This window comes from Eptatretus burgeri, chromosome 14 (assembly GCF_056783735.1).
Source record: "Eptatretus burgeri isolate ZD-2024b chromosome 14, Ebu_testis_v1, whole genome shotgun sequence".
Taxonomy (NCBI): Eukaryota; Metazoa; Chordata; class Myxini; order Myxiniformes; family Myxinidae; genus Eptatretus; species Eptatretus burgeri.
In genome coordinates, this window is record NC_140974.1 from 39,369,559 (window position 1) to 39,385,851 (window position 16,293).

The following is a 16,293-nucleotide window of genomic DNA, read 5'->3' on the forward strand; positions in this document are numbered from 1 at the left end:
GCGCACTTAATCGATTTCTGCCCATTAAACAAGGAAAGGTGAGCTATCTTGGGAACAAGTACTTATCGACATAACTTACTAAAGGAACCTGAATGTTGTGTGCAATCCAATTCCCAAATTCGTAACAATATTATTGAATTATATGCTTGCTTGATTGGCTACATTCATCTGGCTTGTACGTGTTGTGTGCTTGGGCCAATAAATCCGTCAGTTCATCCGGGCAAGGTGATCCCATCGTGTCCATTGCCATTACACTGATGAAGAAATCGTACTCATTTAAAAGGTTAAACAAAGAAGCTTTTCAGTGAAGTGTGCTGTAGCACTCTGTTCTTCAAGTGTAGAGTAATGTAGTGTATTTTAAAGAATGTTTTTCATCGTAGGAGTAAAAAAATATAACCGACCTTCATTTCAGTCTTTGACTTCTCCTTATCCGTTGAGTATTCGATTTGATAATCAAGAGAGCAGCTAACGAGGCCCAGTGGACAGTTCCAAGAGAGGTGAATTCGATCTTCGTGCTCCTTGGCCGTGATGTTGGTCACTGGTCCGTATTTCACCGCTAACAGAAAAGAAACAAGAATGACCGCACTGTGGTCACAACCTCTGACAAAATCTGGTAACGGGCCGATAGGGAGACACATTTAAAGCACTTTTAAAGATAAACGATTGGGAAACACATTGAATGCCCGACGAAAAGATTACCTCAACACCTCTCATCAATGGCCGCCGCCGCAACCGTTATATCAGAACAAGCTGATTTATTACACGGTCACGGATGTTTAACCCCGATGTGGGGCTGTTCAAAAATTAAGTAACGCTATTTTTTTTAGGGAGGTACATATGGGCTTGATTTATCCTTACTAATCATTAATATTCAAAATACAAGTCGATTTTTTTTCAGGGTCCCTCATCGTGATTCACACTCGAACCATACAGAGCCAATGAAAATCTGACACAACAAAGCCTGGCAGTGTCGGCTTACAAGCCTCATGTCATAATGTCAATCCATTCGTAATCAGCAGACACTTACAGTGGACAGTTACAATGGTTGTACCATGCTGATTCACCAGCTGTCGAGTTGGACGTCAGAGGTGTTACTATCCCTATTGCTGACCCTCCAATCAACTGTGATCCACCTTCGTTTGTGGAAACACAGGATGTGGTGAACAGGTTGAAATGGGGTAAAGCTCCAGGGATCTGTGGCATCCAAGCTGAACTTCTCAAGACTGGTGGAAATGCTGTACTCATGTCGTTGCGTGCAGTTCTGTGCTCTGCCTGAAACACGGGCATCATCCCAACTGACTGGAAGAGGGGCCTTGTTGTCTCTCTCTCTCTCTCTCTCTCTGGAAAGGGAAGGGTGATCGCCAGCACTGCAATAACTACCGAGGGGTGACACTGCTCTCAGTGCCGGCCAAGGTCTTTTCTCAGATAATTCTTGATAGGGTTCGCCACCATCTACTTGAGCACCAGTGCCCAGAGCTGTCAGGCTTTACACCAAAGAGGTCAATGATGAACCATATCCTTGCTCTTCGGGTCCTCACTGAATGCAGATGAGAGTTTCGGCAGGGGCTGCTCATAATTTATGTTGATCTCTGCAAAGCGTTTGATTCAGTGTATCGGGATGCCCTCTGGAGGATTCTTGATCTTCGTGGGGTGCAACCAAAAATCTGATGTCTGAACTATGCTCTGGTATGGAGAGAGCTGTGAGATGTGGTGATACCATCTCTGACTTATTTCCAGTTGTTTCTGGAGTTCATCAGTGGTGTGTTCTGGCCCCCACACTTTTCAATGCCTGAATGATTCTGGGTCAGATGTCAGAGAGATCAAGCTGTGGTGTATCGTTTGGGAATGTCAATATCTCTGCACTTGATTTTGCAGATGATTCAATCATCTTTATGGAGACTCAATATGTCCTTTTGGGGGCCCTCGAGGTGCTGAATGAGAAGTCAGAGCCGCTGGGATTATGGGTTTCCTCGGTCAAAACTAAGATCCAGGCTTTCAATGACATATTGGATGCTGCTATCCTGTCTGTACCTGTTTGTAGTGACGATGTTGAGGTCGTGGAGAGATTCACTTACCTCGGCAGTGATATTCATGTCTCTGCTGGCTGTGAGCCAGAGGTCAACAGACATCTGGGTTGGGCCTGGGGAGTCATGGATGCACTGGATCATGGGGTGTTGCACTGTTGGTACATGTGCAGGAGGATGAAAGTCTGAAGCTTCAGGTCCTTGGTGCTTCCAGTCTTGCTCTACGGATCTGAGATGGAGTCTAAATTCCTTTGGTACCAGGTCTCTTCTCTGTAGGTAATTTTGGGCAGGAATTTCGAATTTGTTCAAGGTGCTGGTGAAAGCTTGCCTGTTCTTCGCAAAGGACACAGTGGAATCTTCAATGTCCACCAAATAATGCCGGCAGATGTGACGCCTAGTTTACCATCCATCCACAAGACGACATACACATTGATGGATCACCTCGCCTGCAAAACACTGGAATGACAGTTTATAGCTTGGCCATGATTTGAACCCAGGCTAGACAGCTTAAAAGTCAGTGTGGGTACCTCTAGGCCATCCTGTCAACCACAGCTAAAGATGACACGAAATATCCTAATGGTGCTGAAGAGCGAAAGATTGTTGAACAGAAGGTGAAAATTACTGAAAATCATCCAAAACCAACTTCATATTTTCATTACACAAGTGGTAGAGAATTTGCATCAGCACCATCTTCCAAACCCCAGTGCAGATGATTTTGCAGATGATTTTGTGGGTGGGGAGGGGTTGGGGTGGGGAAGGTTGGCAAACAATGTATCTGCAACCTTCGTCTTATAACAAAATTAGTCCCCCTGGCATGTTTGGATGAGATTGGATAATTAACTCCTGAATGAATCGGCTACATACATGTAGAGACAAACAGACAGACACAAAATTGTGTATTTTGTCATACACAAAATTGTATGACAACAGCAGCCTCCCTTAGGCCACAATTGTGTTTTGGATGGGGCCCCCAATAGCATGCTGCCACTGCCCTTGATTTTGCCCCTGGTTTTGAACCAATCCCTCAGAACTCCATTCTATCACTAAGATAATAAATATATTTTATGTAAAAGTGCTGTATCAAATGATATAATTTGATTCGAATTTATGTTCCATAATCGTGTGACAGAAGAAAAAATATGACAAAAATTAAAGTGCAAAATAGAAACATCTTCCTCCATCCACATTTCATGATTCATTCTGACCGAGGGCTAATGTGCGGAATGTCAGCCGCACATCGTTTGACACAGCTGAAACACGTACTCTTTTCAACTTTTAGTTGATAAAATCTATCAGTTAACCTGTCTACGGACACCCAGACCGACACCAGCTTTCACAATGACGAGCATTCTTTTACAAATCACGGAGTCTTCCTGAACCAAACATCTTAGGGGTGAGGCCACTCCATTTCGACTTGAAAGGAGAGCAAAATGATTCATTCTCTCCAGCTTGGTTATTTTAACAGAATATTTACAGATTTATTATTCTTTTTTTAAACAGTATATTTACAGATATTGCCTATTTGACAGGGTGATTCCAACATATAGTGATTCCACTAGTGTGTGTGCATATGTTTACCCACCGATAGAATAATGAAATGACTTGCATGAAGCCTGTGTGGCGGTGCCATCGAGGGTGGTGGTGTTCAAACATGCAAAGTAGTCATTCTTTGAAACATTCGTGGAAACACATTTCGATTTCTCAACAGGCTTGCATTCAAGTGGTTTGCTCATGGACCTATTTCTGCAAAAACAAACCGACGAGTCAATGCAACAATGTAGGCCATTTGTGGATTAGGTGAAGATTACGGAGTGAGTACAAGTGGTGTGAAGTGATCTGATGAACAAGAAATTCAAATACAAGTTAAAAAAAAAAGGTTTGTAGTGAAGAATGATGAATGTCACAGGTGTAATAATTTTGACAGTCTTCAATTTCATTTATCTCTTTGATATGTGTCATCAAGCACTCACGGCATGCCAGTTACAAATAAACTTTCCCAACTAGACTGCACACTTGTTAGGGCAAGTCAGGTGTCATTTTAACAAGGATATTAGGAGACGTCAGCATACTTTTACATCAAGCACAAGTACAAGGACATTGCTTGGTAATACATGGATCAACATTATGTATGTTATAAGGGATTTGAACCTGGCATCACAGCATCATGAGCTACGTACTCAGGATCTTTGTACAGCAATACCAAGCAGGCATTTCTAAAAAAAATTGAACCGTCTGGTAAAGAGAATCTAGGAGACAAGATCCAAGTCTTTGATTGCATGGACATCACACGAGGCAACCATGTAATAAGAATGTGCTTTAACTTGTTGTGCCACCTGTGAGCTGAATGTAACAGTTTTCAGAAACCCCAGGTGCTGAATAATCTTACGTGAACTGCAGATTGTACATCCTGTTTTTTCTTGCCTTCCAGGTGCAGGTGAAATATTTTTCATTCCACCAGAAACAAATAAAATCCGTGACTTCTTTCTCTGTGGAACAAATGACAAAATGGCAGCCTAAGAAACCATGGTTGTAAGGATGAAATTAGAAAGTTCAGGGACTTATGAAGGTGGTTGGTGAATGATCAAACCTTCTCCTCCTCCTTCTCCTTCTCCTCCTCCTCCACTTGGTACCTCATGGCAAAACTTTGAAGTGCCATGTGATCTTTGTGATTCAAATTAAAACAGGGCAATTAGATGGAAGCAGCCGAATCAGTCAGTGTCTGAAAATAAATATGTCTTCTTCAATCAGTTTAAACACCTTTAGATCTTCCAGGGAATGCAATCTCAAAGCAAACAAAAAGTGCACTTATTTTAAGGAAATAAGGGAAAAATGAAGAACGAGACTTGCAGGTGAAGGCTTGTGTCAATCTACATCGGTGAACAGGTAGAACGGATGAAATAAACAGGACGATGATCAAGGTTTGCCAACTGCCATGGGAAGTAAGGAGAAGATAACTTTTAGGGCGTTAACCCTTCGTCATCATCTCCTCTTTTGTTTAGACGAAGGTTTAACACACGAAACCTTAGCTACTCCTGGCTTCTCATCGCGGTTAGCATATCACAATCAATAATCCTGTTGATTTCATCCATAACTAAAAAAAAATCAATCGGTAGAGCACATACCCCCATCAGGCTGAACAATATATATATATATATATATATATATATATATATATATATATATATATATATATATATATATATATATATATATATATATATATATATATATATATAGACTCATCCCATGTTCTTCTCGCCAAAGATGCTGCATAAAACAACCAAGAAAGGCTACCCAAGGTCAGTCCTTTGCTATTTTAAAACCTTCCCAGAGTTCGTCCACAGCTGTAAAGACATTCAAAAGTAGTACACACTTGAGAACCCAATGCTACACACCCCCTCAGCTGCTGGACTGGTTTCATCACTTGTTGGCGAATCATCAGCAACAACGCAGTCTTTACAGCTGTGGATAATTTTGCAGCGATTATTCACCTCTGAGAAATGGAACAATATCTCAAACAGTTGTAGATGGATTATGCCAAAACTTGGTGGTTGATTTTTAGTACTTGACAAGAACAAGCCAATTAAATTTTGGTTCAGATCTGAATCAGTGGGACACAAAGCATAAACTGTTCAGCCTGGAACAGGTATGTGCACTACCGAGTGCCGTTCTAGCTACAGCTGTATTATGGTTTTCACGTCTAGCGGACGACTTGAGAACAAGGGTATATAGAGAAGAAAGGCACTTCAAGAAAATGAAAGAGCCAGAATGACGAGAAGGCTGAAAGCCTCACCATTCAGAGGCCAAGGGGCTGACTGTGTCCAGTTGCTCGGGTCCATCAGCTTGATACAGCTGTTCGGGTCCATCTGCTTTGTACAGTTGTTCGGGTCCATCGGCTTGGTGCAGTTGTCTTTCAGCCGAGTCCGAACTTGCGCAGTTATGTTCACATTCGTTTTTGAACTAAATGCCATTGTTTCTTCCTTGAACAATTCCTGCAAGGAGAAGGAGGTTAGACTTTATGAGATTTCGTGAAGATAATACTTGTGAATGTAATTTTAAAAGTCAGAATCATGTACTTTTAATTGAATGTATTCCATTTTTTTATTCTGTTTGAATAGACGTTGCATAAACTGCCAGAGCAAACACAGATAAATGAAAAAGAAGACGGAAAATGCCTTCTGCTCCTGAACAGCTGCTTTGCCACAGCTGCGATACACATGCTATTCACCCCATCCCACCATGTTTGGATGCTGTACCAGTTACTCAACTCTGGACATGCTGCTGCTTCTGTCTCAGCAATGGTTGGAGGTCCTCGATCTCAAACAGGAGTTTATATAACTATCTCACAAGACATATATCGGGCACTCGACACAGCCTGGCATCCTGCTTTGCTTGCAAAGCGCTGTACCTATGGCATCCAAAAATACCGACAGATCTGGTTTTCTGACTAACTCAGGCAGTCAACTCATTGCTATCAATGGACGCTTTCGTATTCCACTTGCAGATAAGGATAGAGTCACCTAAGCAAGTGTCTTGGGCCTAATGTTATTCCTCATCGAAATAAATGACCTCTCCAATACTTTGGAAAACCCTCTCTTCATTTGTTTTTTTGTTTACATGATTTAGGCTCATGGAAGAGATAGGGCAAAATGGAAGGGAACAAAATGTAAAGGGGGAAACACCAAAAGCAAAGTAGAGATGAGAGTGAGAGAAAGCGGAGAGGAAAAAGACGAATGGGGTGAACAAGCTGAATGAAACACATCCGGAGGAAGGGGAAAGAGGACATGAAATCGAACAGGAACAAACCAACTGACAATGAACAAATGAAAAGAGGTGACAGAGAGAGGGGAAAAAATCACAATAACCTGAAAAAAAAGGAGTGCTTAGAAATGGGGTCATTTGGCATGGAAGGGATCAGATCATGGTTTTTGATGGGATATGACCTGAGGTAGTGGTAAACATCTGTATGAGAGCCCTGGATGGAAGAATGTGACTGAACAGACTGGGGAAGTTGGTTCCACAGGCAAGAGAGGTTCGGTTAGGTATGGGAGCTTGCGCCGGAGCAGCACGTCGCTGCGTTCACTTTCCGTTGGTACTCCAGGGACCTCCATCTGACCATCCCCCAGGCAGATGCCTGGCCCATCCCCATCTCCTTGAGATGCCGATCAACCTGCTGCAACCACGAGGAACGTGGTCAGCTCATTGACCTTCTCCACTCACGAGGCTCCCTCACTGAGAGAATCTGGTGAGCAGGATCCGCATCAGGAAAACGAATCACATGTCTGTACAGCCACAGCTGACACTCACAGACTATGCAGGTAACAAATCTCATTTGAATCTCTCTCAGCAACCGCTCGTCAGTGAGAGAAAAGAGGAACAAATGAGTAGAGGTGAGCAGTGAGCGTGGATTTTGGGAGTATAACAAGAAGATGGTTACTGGCAGACTGTGTGCACCATGTAGAAACCTGGGAGGGACAGAACCAAGAGAGGGCAGAGGGTGCAAGACCAACTAGAGGGTTCAGAGAATACCTTGCACTGCGCAATCTTGAGAAAAACGTTTTAAACACCTACTTAGTGTTTCCAAGTACGATCGCTATTTCCTACAAGCTGCGATTTTGTCTGAATCTCTGTATTCCCCAATGCTGAGAGCATGAGCGGCAAATTTGATTGGGAGAGATGTCATAAATGGCACAATATTTTTTCCAAGTAATGTAAAACTAGGGTTTTTGGAAGTGACAAGAAGGTGATTTGTGTTCTACAGTGTCCAAGTCTATAATTCAATTGAAACAAAATAATTATTTTAAAGGTTGAAGGAAAAAAAAAACTTTTTCAGAAGTTTATTTTACACCTTTTACACCACCTGAATTAATGCGTTAAATTTGTTCTTCATGCCTGTTGTTTGTGCCCTTTATGACATCCTTAAAAACAGTAAGTTTCCTGTTTGGAGTGATTTTCAATTTTGTTTGGCCAACAGGCAGACAGAGTAAAAAATTTATCTCGGACTACTCTGTGGGCACATGCAATCTGGACGAGATTCCGTAAAATTTGCCAAATTCAGAGCCAAAGTAAGCTAAAACTGCAGGTTCATGTTCCGACTCATGTTCCGATGCATGTTCTGTCGTGTTCAAAATGTAAAGTTCAATTGAAATTAAGTATTTCCTGGATTATAGACTGATGTCTGCAGACAGAAATAGACAAAGTGAACCAATTGCTTAACCCCGCTTTGCACTTCGTGTGCACGGGGTAAAAATGAGTTGGTAGTATGCAGAGGCCACAAACCTGTCTGTGATGTGAAAGTAACAGGCCGAGATACTCAGCTTCATCATGAGAGATTTCAAAATGACTCAACATTGTGTGGTAGCCCCATCACACCAACAAGCAGAAAGCATTTTCATCACTCTTCAATCTGGAATTGATTAATTGCTGGTCTGATAAATGTAACATGTCTATCAATCCTAGAAAATCTCAGTCTCATTTTGTCATCCCAGAAGAATCATCAAACAAATCTACATATTTATTTCCATGGTCAGTCACGAGAAAATGTTTCAGTCTCTTGAACATCTAGGCCCCACCATCAACCAATACTTTTTCTGGGCCAATCATTTTGCTAAGCTGGCCTCCAAAGCCAGCTACAGACTGGGAATCCTATGTCGATCCAGCTCTTGTCTTGCAAAATTAGAACTATACTCCCAATTGGTAAGGGATTTGTCAATATAGCTTGATAGAGTATTGCTCTCCCCAATGTGGTTGGCACAAAGCATCACATCTGTTATTGGCATCTTCCACAATGAGGGTGAAGCACAAGGCCCTATGCTCTCACTTCACAGACAGGAGGGTGGTCTTGGTTTTTGTTTTCTAACGAAGCCTGTTCCGATTTACCTCCATCTGCTCTCTCTTTATCAGCCCTTCAAACTTGCATAGCTTATCCAGGATGCAGAAACTCCCTCATGGTGAAAATTCAAAAATTTAGTGGCTTTCTTCCTCTTTCCTCAGTTCTGTGGCATCACCTTCTTGAAATGATTCAATCATACCCCTTCCTCTAGGTCTCGGGCTTCAAAAAATTGGCATCCACCCTCTCTACTTGCGATCAATGAAACCCACTGTAACCCCCATCGATTAACCATAACCTAACCCTAACACCCAATTGATTAACTGTACCCTAACCTAATCCCTAACCCCCATTAACCCTACCTAGCCAACCCTCTTACATCCAGATTACCATATATTTCCTTGCCTCCTCTCTCCCTCTTGCTCTCCTCTTTTCCTATTCATTCATTCCCTTGCTATTAGCCTGGTGTTGATTTAACGGATAAGGTGGCTGGTTTAAGATCTTAGGGTCTTGAGTTTGAGCCCTTCGTTCCGTTGAATTAACACCAGGTTAGTTGATTCAACCTGTCATCCTTCTGAGGTCGCAAAATGAGTACCAGCTTGCTGGGATGATTGATCCATTCGAGTATCCTGCGTCGGAGTGGTGAGCTGTCCAGGATTGTGCCCAATATCCGAGGAGACTGCTTCGGCAGCACCAACGCTCTGCACAGAGTATGGTCCCAATGGATGGTACCAGGGGCACTGCATTAGCGGCACAGCCACGCTCCCAGAAAATAATCCAACCAGCAGCCACGTGCTGCATACAAAACAACAATATTCCCTTGCTGGTTGTGTTCGACTGTTGCCCCCATTGCTCCACCGTCAGTTCAATCCCTTTTAACCTCTTGTTTTTTGTGAAAAAAATTGTATACTTTGTCGAGCCTCATATAAGAGCTAACACACAAAACATATATCAAAGGGAACAGGAGACAAGATGGGACAAGAGAGGGAAGCACGATAACAGTGGGGAACAGAGACAGGAGGAGATCTGTGGAAGGGAGAGGGATGGAGCGGAGTACACGGGGTAAACAAAATGGTACTACAGGGACTTTCAGGAAGGAAAGCAGGGAATTTGAAGGAGGTCGGTTTGGGTGGGTTAACGGGGGTAGAAAAGATCCTGGTTTTGCATGGAGGAATGTGAGATGGTGGTGAACAGCTGTTTTGAAGACCTGGAAGGAAGAGTGGAATTGAAGAGAGTGTGGGAGTTTGTTCGAGGATGGAAAAAGAGAAATGAAAGAGTGAAGGTGAGCAGTGATTCTTAATTTGGGCAGTTTCACCAGAAGGGGGTTGCTGATGTACCTTGAGCGCCCTGCGGAAATATGGTGGGAACAAATCGCAGACAGAGCGGGGGGGGGGGGCAAGACCGGAGAGGAGAGTGGGTGGGTCTATCACTTTGTACTGTTGTGCTGTTGTGCTGTGTGTGACATATTTATTCCAAATGAATGACTTTGAGCATTCAGTGCAGGAAGTTAGGGGATTCTTGGGTAAAACCTGCATTGCGAGGCATGTTAAAATTCATGTTTACCTACATTTACCGACGCACTTGAAAAAGCAAGAAAGCAATTCAAAGGACGATATGAATGGAAAACAAGCATGATGTGGTGGAAATCAGTCGGAGTGGTGATTTTGAGAAGGGACTAAAGACAAGTGATACTGTAAGATTGTGTGCACACTGCACATCTTCAATAAATTCATTACCGCCACCACCTAAGGTGGACAGAGGTTGTGTTGTTGCCCCTGCTTGTCTATCTGTCTGAATATCTAAAAAAGTTATGGATGGATTCGGACAAAGTTTGGTGGACAGATTGGGTGTGTAGCAAGGCCGAAATGATTATATTTTAGTGATAAACCGGATCCGGAATAGAGTATATACATATATATATATATATATATATATATATATATATATATATATGTATATATATATATATATATATATATATATATATATATATATATATATATATATATATATATATATACATGTTTGGCAATAAAAATTTCAGAATAGCAGAAAAAAAAAAAAGAGAAGACATTGTTGAAGATTTTCGTCTTGCAGCTCGTCAGGACACATGCAAGAATACCGGAAGTGCAGACACAAAATGAAACAATTTATTTGTGCAGACCATGAGGGATTGGTTCTTTGGGCTGTTACTGACACGAACATGCACATCACGGCCTTGAGACACCGAAGGAACCTGTGACCTCCCATTTTACAATGGATTCAGGTCAGAACAGATGCAGTGTTTGCACACACACTCTTTTTGTTTGCAAAGAACAGAAGCTTGTGTGTATATAAAAATGTGGCTTCAAGAACACGTAAATGTGCTTCATTACGCGCACGTGCACAATCTGGAACTGTTCAGCATGAAGTCCTGGGCACATTCGGGATTGGTCAGGAGGTGCTGACCAATGGCAGAATCACCTTGAGGAGGCATTCTGGTTGGGTTGTACGGGATGGTTGCGTACGACCAGTCTCCAAGTTTTTTTCCGGATTGCCAATGGAATTTGCTCTTTGATCCGATCCTCCAATCAAGAAAACATACAAATATATATATATATATATATATATATATATATATATATATATATATATATATATATATATATATATATATATATATATATATATATATTTGCGGTTCTGGGAGCTGCATCCCTCCAAAGCAATAGCAACCATCATATAGCGGTCCTGAGACAGTTATTCCATTAATATACGCTTAGACAGACCCTTCCCTTTTGTCTAGCAGGACAACAGGACAGTGCGTTGTGTAAACTTCGTAGCTCAGTCTGATTAAATCTCTGCACTCATTCCTATTCTTTCTTCTGCTCTTATTCCTGAGGTAAATCCCAGCCACGTGCACCCTCCGCTGTGAGATGGGTCCTCAGCGAAGGCCAAGCAGGCATTACGCCAGACACCCTTCTACAGAAATCACAGCCTGCCAAACGCACGTGTAGCAATAATTTCCAAACATGAGGAGATGGAAGAAACGGCACCCTAAATGCGAGCAACTTGCAAAGCGCACGCGGCCGCACCCTTTCCAACCCATTTCCAAATCCCAATCTAATAATTATATCTATCTCCTTGCAATCCGAATCCCCATTTAATACTTGTGTCTATCCTCTCTTCCAATCTTTTCCCTGAATTCATCACATGGATCAGGGCGGCGGACCGACGCACGGCCCCGGGGTGGTTTATCATCGCACTGTATGGGGCATGCTCAATCGCGTGCTGACCACGTGCTTACTGGCGGACCCGCACACACTGTATGGGGCATCCTTGATAGCGGACCCGCGCGCTGGCCACGTGCTATATGGCGGACTCGCGTGCAGCCGTGATACTTTATCATCGTGCAGAACGGGGCACGAATATCACATCTTTGGTCAGGTCTGCACATGGGGTTACAATAACATCTTACCATCGGTCGTCGCTCACCATGAAGGCAACAAATGTCTCCCATGGACGGCAGACATCCTCCTGCACCTCCGCCTCAATGCAGCTGCTACCAGGCAGAGGCATGCTGTGCAGTCAGATCGCTCGGGCCGTTTGGCACACCATGGAGAAGGCACATTGACCAGCACCAACTGCGGGTCGCCGGGGCATGGCATGGGGTTCGGTGCAAGGCGATTCATGTCATGGTGCTCGGAGCGAAACAATTCTGCAGCTTGGAACCATCTTGCTGAAAGTGAAGTGGAGCCGCTTCCGGTCATGGCGGCCAGCCCGTGTGCTGGCCGGGCCCAACCAGAGCGCCCGATTCGAGTGACGACATATTGCTTCGGGTCGTTGCCCCCGCCCCGCACCACCGGATCTATAAAAGGACGGGTCGTGGGGCGGTGAGAGGAGTCGTGGTCGTTCGAGAGTCGTCGTTATTCCTGAGTCATTCAAGTGTCGTTCGTGTGTCGTCGTTCCTGCTCGCTCAGTCCTGTCGTTTTGTCTTGCTCGTCCTGGCCTGGAATTCATCTTCAACCATTCTCCTTCTGACTCCGCCTTTCTGCACCAACTCGTTGCTGACTTCGCCTTCTTCACTGCCTCATCGTCTCTCTCCACCCATTGGCTTCTGACTCCACCCAAGTCCCTCCCTTCATGCCCAACGGTCGCGTCTCATTCTCTGGACTGATGCTCGCTGCATGAAGTGTCATGAAGCAAGAGACGACATGCCAGCTGTCAGGGAGATATCGCCCAGCAGAGCACCCCCCACTCCCCAAAACGTATTGGTGGAGCGATCGGGCAATCGTGCAAGGTATTGAGAAACCGTCAGCCTCATCTCCTCTCCTTTTTCTCTTCATCAACTCCTCTTCATCGGGGTGTGTGTGTGTGCATGCGTGCGTGCGTGCATGCGTGCGTGTGTGTGTGTCCTGGTGACTGTCCTCATTTAAGTTAAGAGTGTACAAGAATTATATCAGGATAACTCTGCTCTGTGTCCGCTTTTGTAAGTTGCTTGTATTATTGCCGCACCTTTCACTTTTCTTGCTATCCCTGCTGTAGACAACAATAAACAACATTCACAGTGCTACATATCTTTCCTCACCTGCCTGTTAATAAATCCTTTGTAGAAATGTTCCCAGCTTGTTTTTGTCTGTTCTTTCATTGATCTAGCACGCTCCGTATCCTAACGTAGCCGGGACTTTATTCCCAACTATCCGTTCCTTTTAGCCGGTACGTCCTTGGCAGTATTGCTCGGCTGCATCTGATCCGGTAAAGTGATCCGGTTCGGACAAGGCGTACCGAGGGTGTGTCCCCGGGTAAATAGATCACGTGGTTATTTTAGGTAATCTGATTAACTAGATGGAGGACCTAAGTCACGTGGTTGAGTTATTGGCATTCATGCTCGGTTAGCGACCCGCCGCGTCACGGAATTATCCGTAGGCGATGGCCTGCAATTCCGGGGAGTCTGGTGGGAACCTGAGACAGCTTCCCCCCCCCTCCCCACCCCAGGTGGTCTTCTCACCCGAACGACGGCCCGCAAACAATGTACATATACAGACATATATGCAAGAAAAAAAATACACACATATATATATATATATATATATATATATATATATATATATATATATATATATATATATATATAATTGGGGCGGTTGGGATTACAAATTTTTAAAGAAGAAGGCGCTTCCAACCAAAAGTAAAAACTCGATCGACTCTGCTAATTTGAGCAAAAAAACGAGAGCAGACCTAGTCTCGGGGCAACATTTCTCCGGCTTCACAGCCGGCTTCATCAGGCACAATAGACTCTCCGGTCACAGTCGACTGGTTGAAACATTCAAATGATTGGAAAAATGCTTGACAAAACAGCAAACAAACACCTGAAGATGTTGCAAGCTCGCTGGAAGTGTCTGAACAGCACAACCTTCATCGATGATGGTGCGCAATACCGACAAATATATGGCAAAGATATGGGTTCGCCGGTCTCTGCTGTTGTAGCTTATTTGGTGATGGAGGAACTCGAACGAAGGGGATTTGAGTTTCATGAGAATTGGCTCCCACGGTACTGGAAGATATAGAGATGACACCTTCGTCATTGTGTGTACAAACATGGAAGACCACCTACTGGGACAACTTGGCCGGGTATTCCCCAGCATTAGCTTCACAATGGAAATTGAAAAAGAAAGCAAATCGGCATTTTTGGATGTGGAGGTTCACCATAAGCCTGACGGATCACGAAAGACTTTAGTTTACAGGAAACCAACCCACACCAGATTACCACTGGATTTTACCACTGGATTTTAACTCCTGCAACCCAATCTCCCAGAAACGAAGTGTAGTACGGACCTTCGCAGCTCGGGCATGGAGGGTGTCATCTTCTAAAGCCGAGGTAATTAAATAAATCATATTAGTTTGAGGAGTCCTGCTCAAAAATGGGTACAACAAGGGGATACTCCCCACATTGGAAGAACCAAAAAGGAGAGAACGGAAGGAGCCAGACATACTTGGGCTCTGTGTACTGCCCGACTACCCAGGCCTTTCAGAAAGGATTGGCAGGATAGTACGTGGTGCACGGATTGGCGCAGCCTACAAGCCTCTCCACACCATCCGTAATGTCATCTCAAAACGAAAGGACCCAATACCAATTGGTAATAAATCTGGAATAGTTTACCATTCATCATGAAAGGACTGTGACCAATTCCACATTGGTGAAACTGGAAGGAATTTGAAACAATGACTGGATGAACATGATAGAGCAATTAGGCTTGGCAAAAAATGACCCAGTCAGCCGTAGCATGTCATTGCCTACAATCTGGACACAAATTTGACTTTGATGGGACCCGTGTCCTTGATACTACATCTAACAAACGACACAGATTGGTTTTGGAAGCATGGCACGTGAAGAGCTAACTGGGGAGACGGTGGACAAACCCACACAAGACACACCTCTAATGAAAATGTCGAAAACTGGATGGTGCAAATGGCTGGATAAGGTCAGCAACAAACACCCAATCCCAAACACCACATCCACATGTGCACAACACCCAATGAGAACCCCAACACTCGCACTACCAACACCGCATCATGCCCAACACAGACACGAAACCAGCCATGTTCGTGCCCCGGAAACACAAACACAAAAACAACAAGCGCACACACGTGTTCACCCATACACAACAACACCAGATCACGTGTAAATAAAATCAAAAAAGAGCAGAGCACCCCATCAATGATGATGTGATTTGACGTTTGTTTTTGCTTTTGCAAAAAAAAAAAAGAACTCCTCCATTTCACCTCGAGCATCAGCACGTGACCGGAAGTGAGCGGTCGTATTGAAATAGAAACTGGACACATGCCGAAGCCTGGGAGCTATTGTTCCTCATGAAACCGGCTGTGAAGCCGGCGAAACGTTGCCTTATTCAGGTCCTTATGCAGATCCGGCTTATCAGTGGGATACAAAATGTAACCTGTTCAGCCTGGTTGCCAGCTTGGAATCATATTGATTGCTCGAATCCAACTGAATGAAAGAAAACAAACATTCAGGCCCTCAATGAATTCTCACCTGATTTTTAACATTCAACCATTGGTGGAGATGTCAAAATTCTTTCACACTTTATCCACCTGGGCTCATCCTCGCACGATTTCCGTAGGAGTGGACTGAAGATTCGGATTCAGAACAGCTATATATCAGCAATGAAATGCTTTGAAGTACATGGAGATCCCACTTCACGATATCGACTAAAACAGGACTTCACAGCAATTGTGTCATCCCAATCTTTAGACAGTAAATGATTCTGAGACTTGAGGCCTTAACCAAGTTGAGAATGCAATGATTGAAGATCAATGATTTATCCACCTTCTGAAGTGACCAAACTATGAGATCCATCACCACACTGCTCAGAAGCCATTGAGTATTTTCATAATCCAATGGCGGCGATGACCTTTCACTGGACACCTCACCGGGTGTCTGAT

General features: G+C 43.8%; 1 protein-coding gene across 1 annotated transcript in view; it reads right to left on the reverse strand.

The window, feature by feature from the left end:
- Positions 1–16,293, reverse strand: part of LOC147012999 (interleukin-13 receptor subunit alpha-1-like) — a 96,430-nt gene that overhangs the window by 20,551 nt on the left and 59,586 nt on the right. Inside the window, exons 5-8 of the mRNA XM_085854425.1 lie at positions 5,818–6,016; positions 4,411–4,510; positions 3,607–3,767; positions 402–556 (exon numbers count right to left, since the gene is read on the reverse strand). Of these exons, the coding sequence (XP_085710551.1) occupies positions 402–556; positions 3,607–3,767; positions 4,411–4,510; positions 5,818–6,016 (615 nt within the window). The remainder of the gene's footprint in view (positions 1–401; positions 557–3,606; positions 3,768–4,410; positions 4,511–5,817; positions 6,017–16,293) is intronic.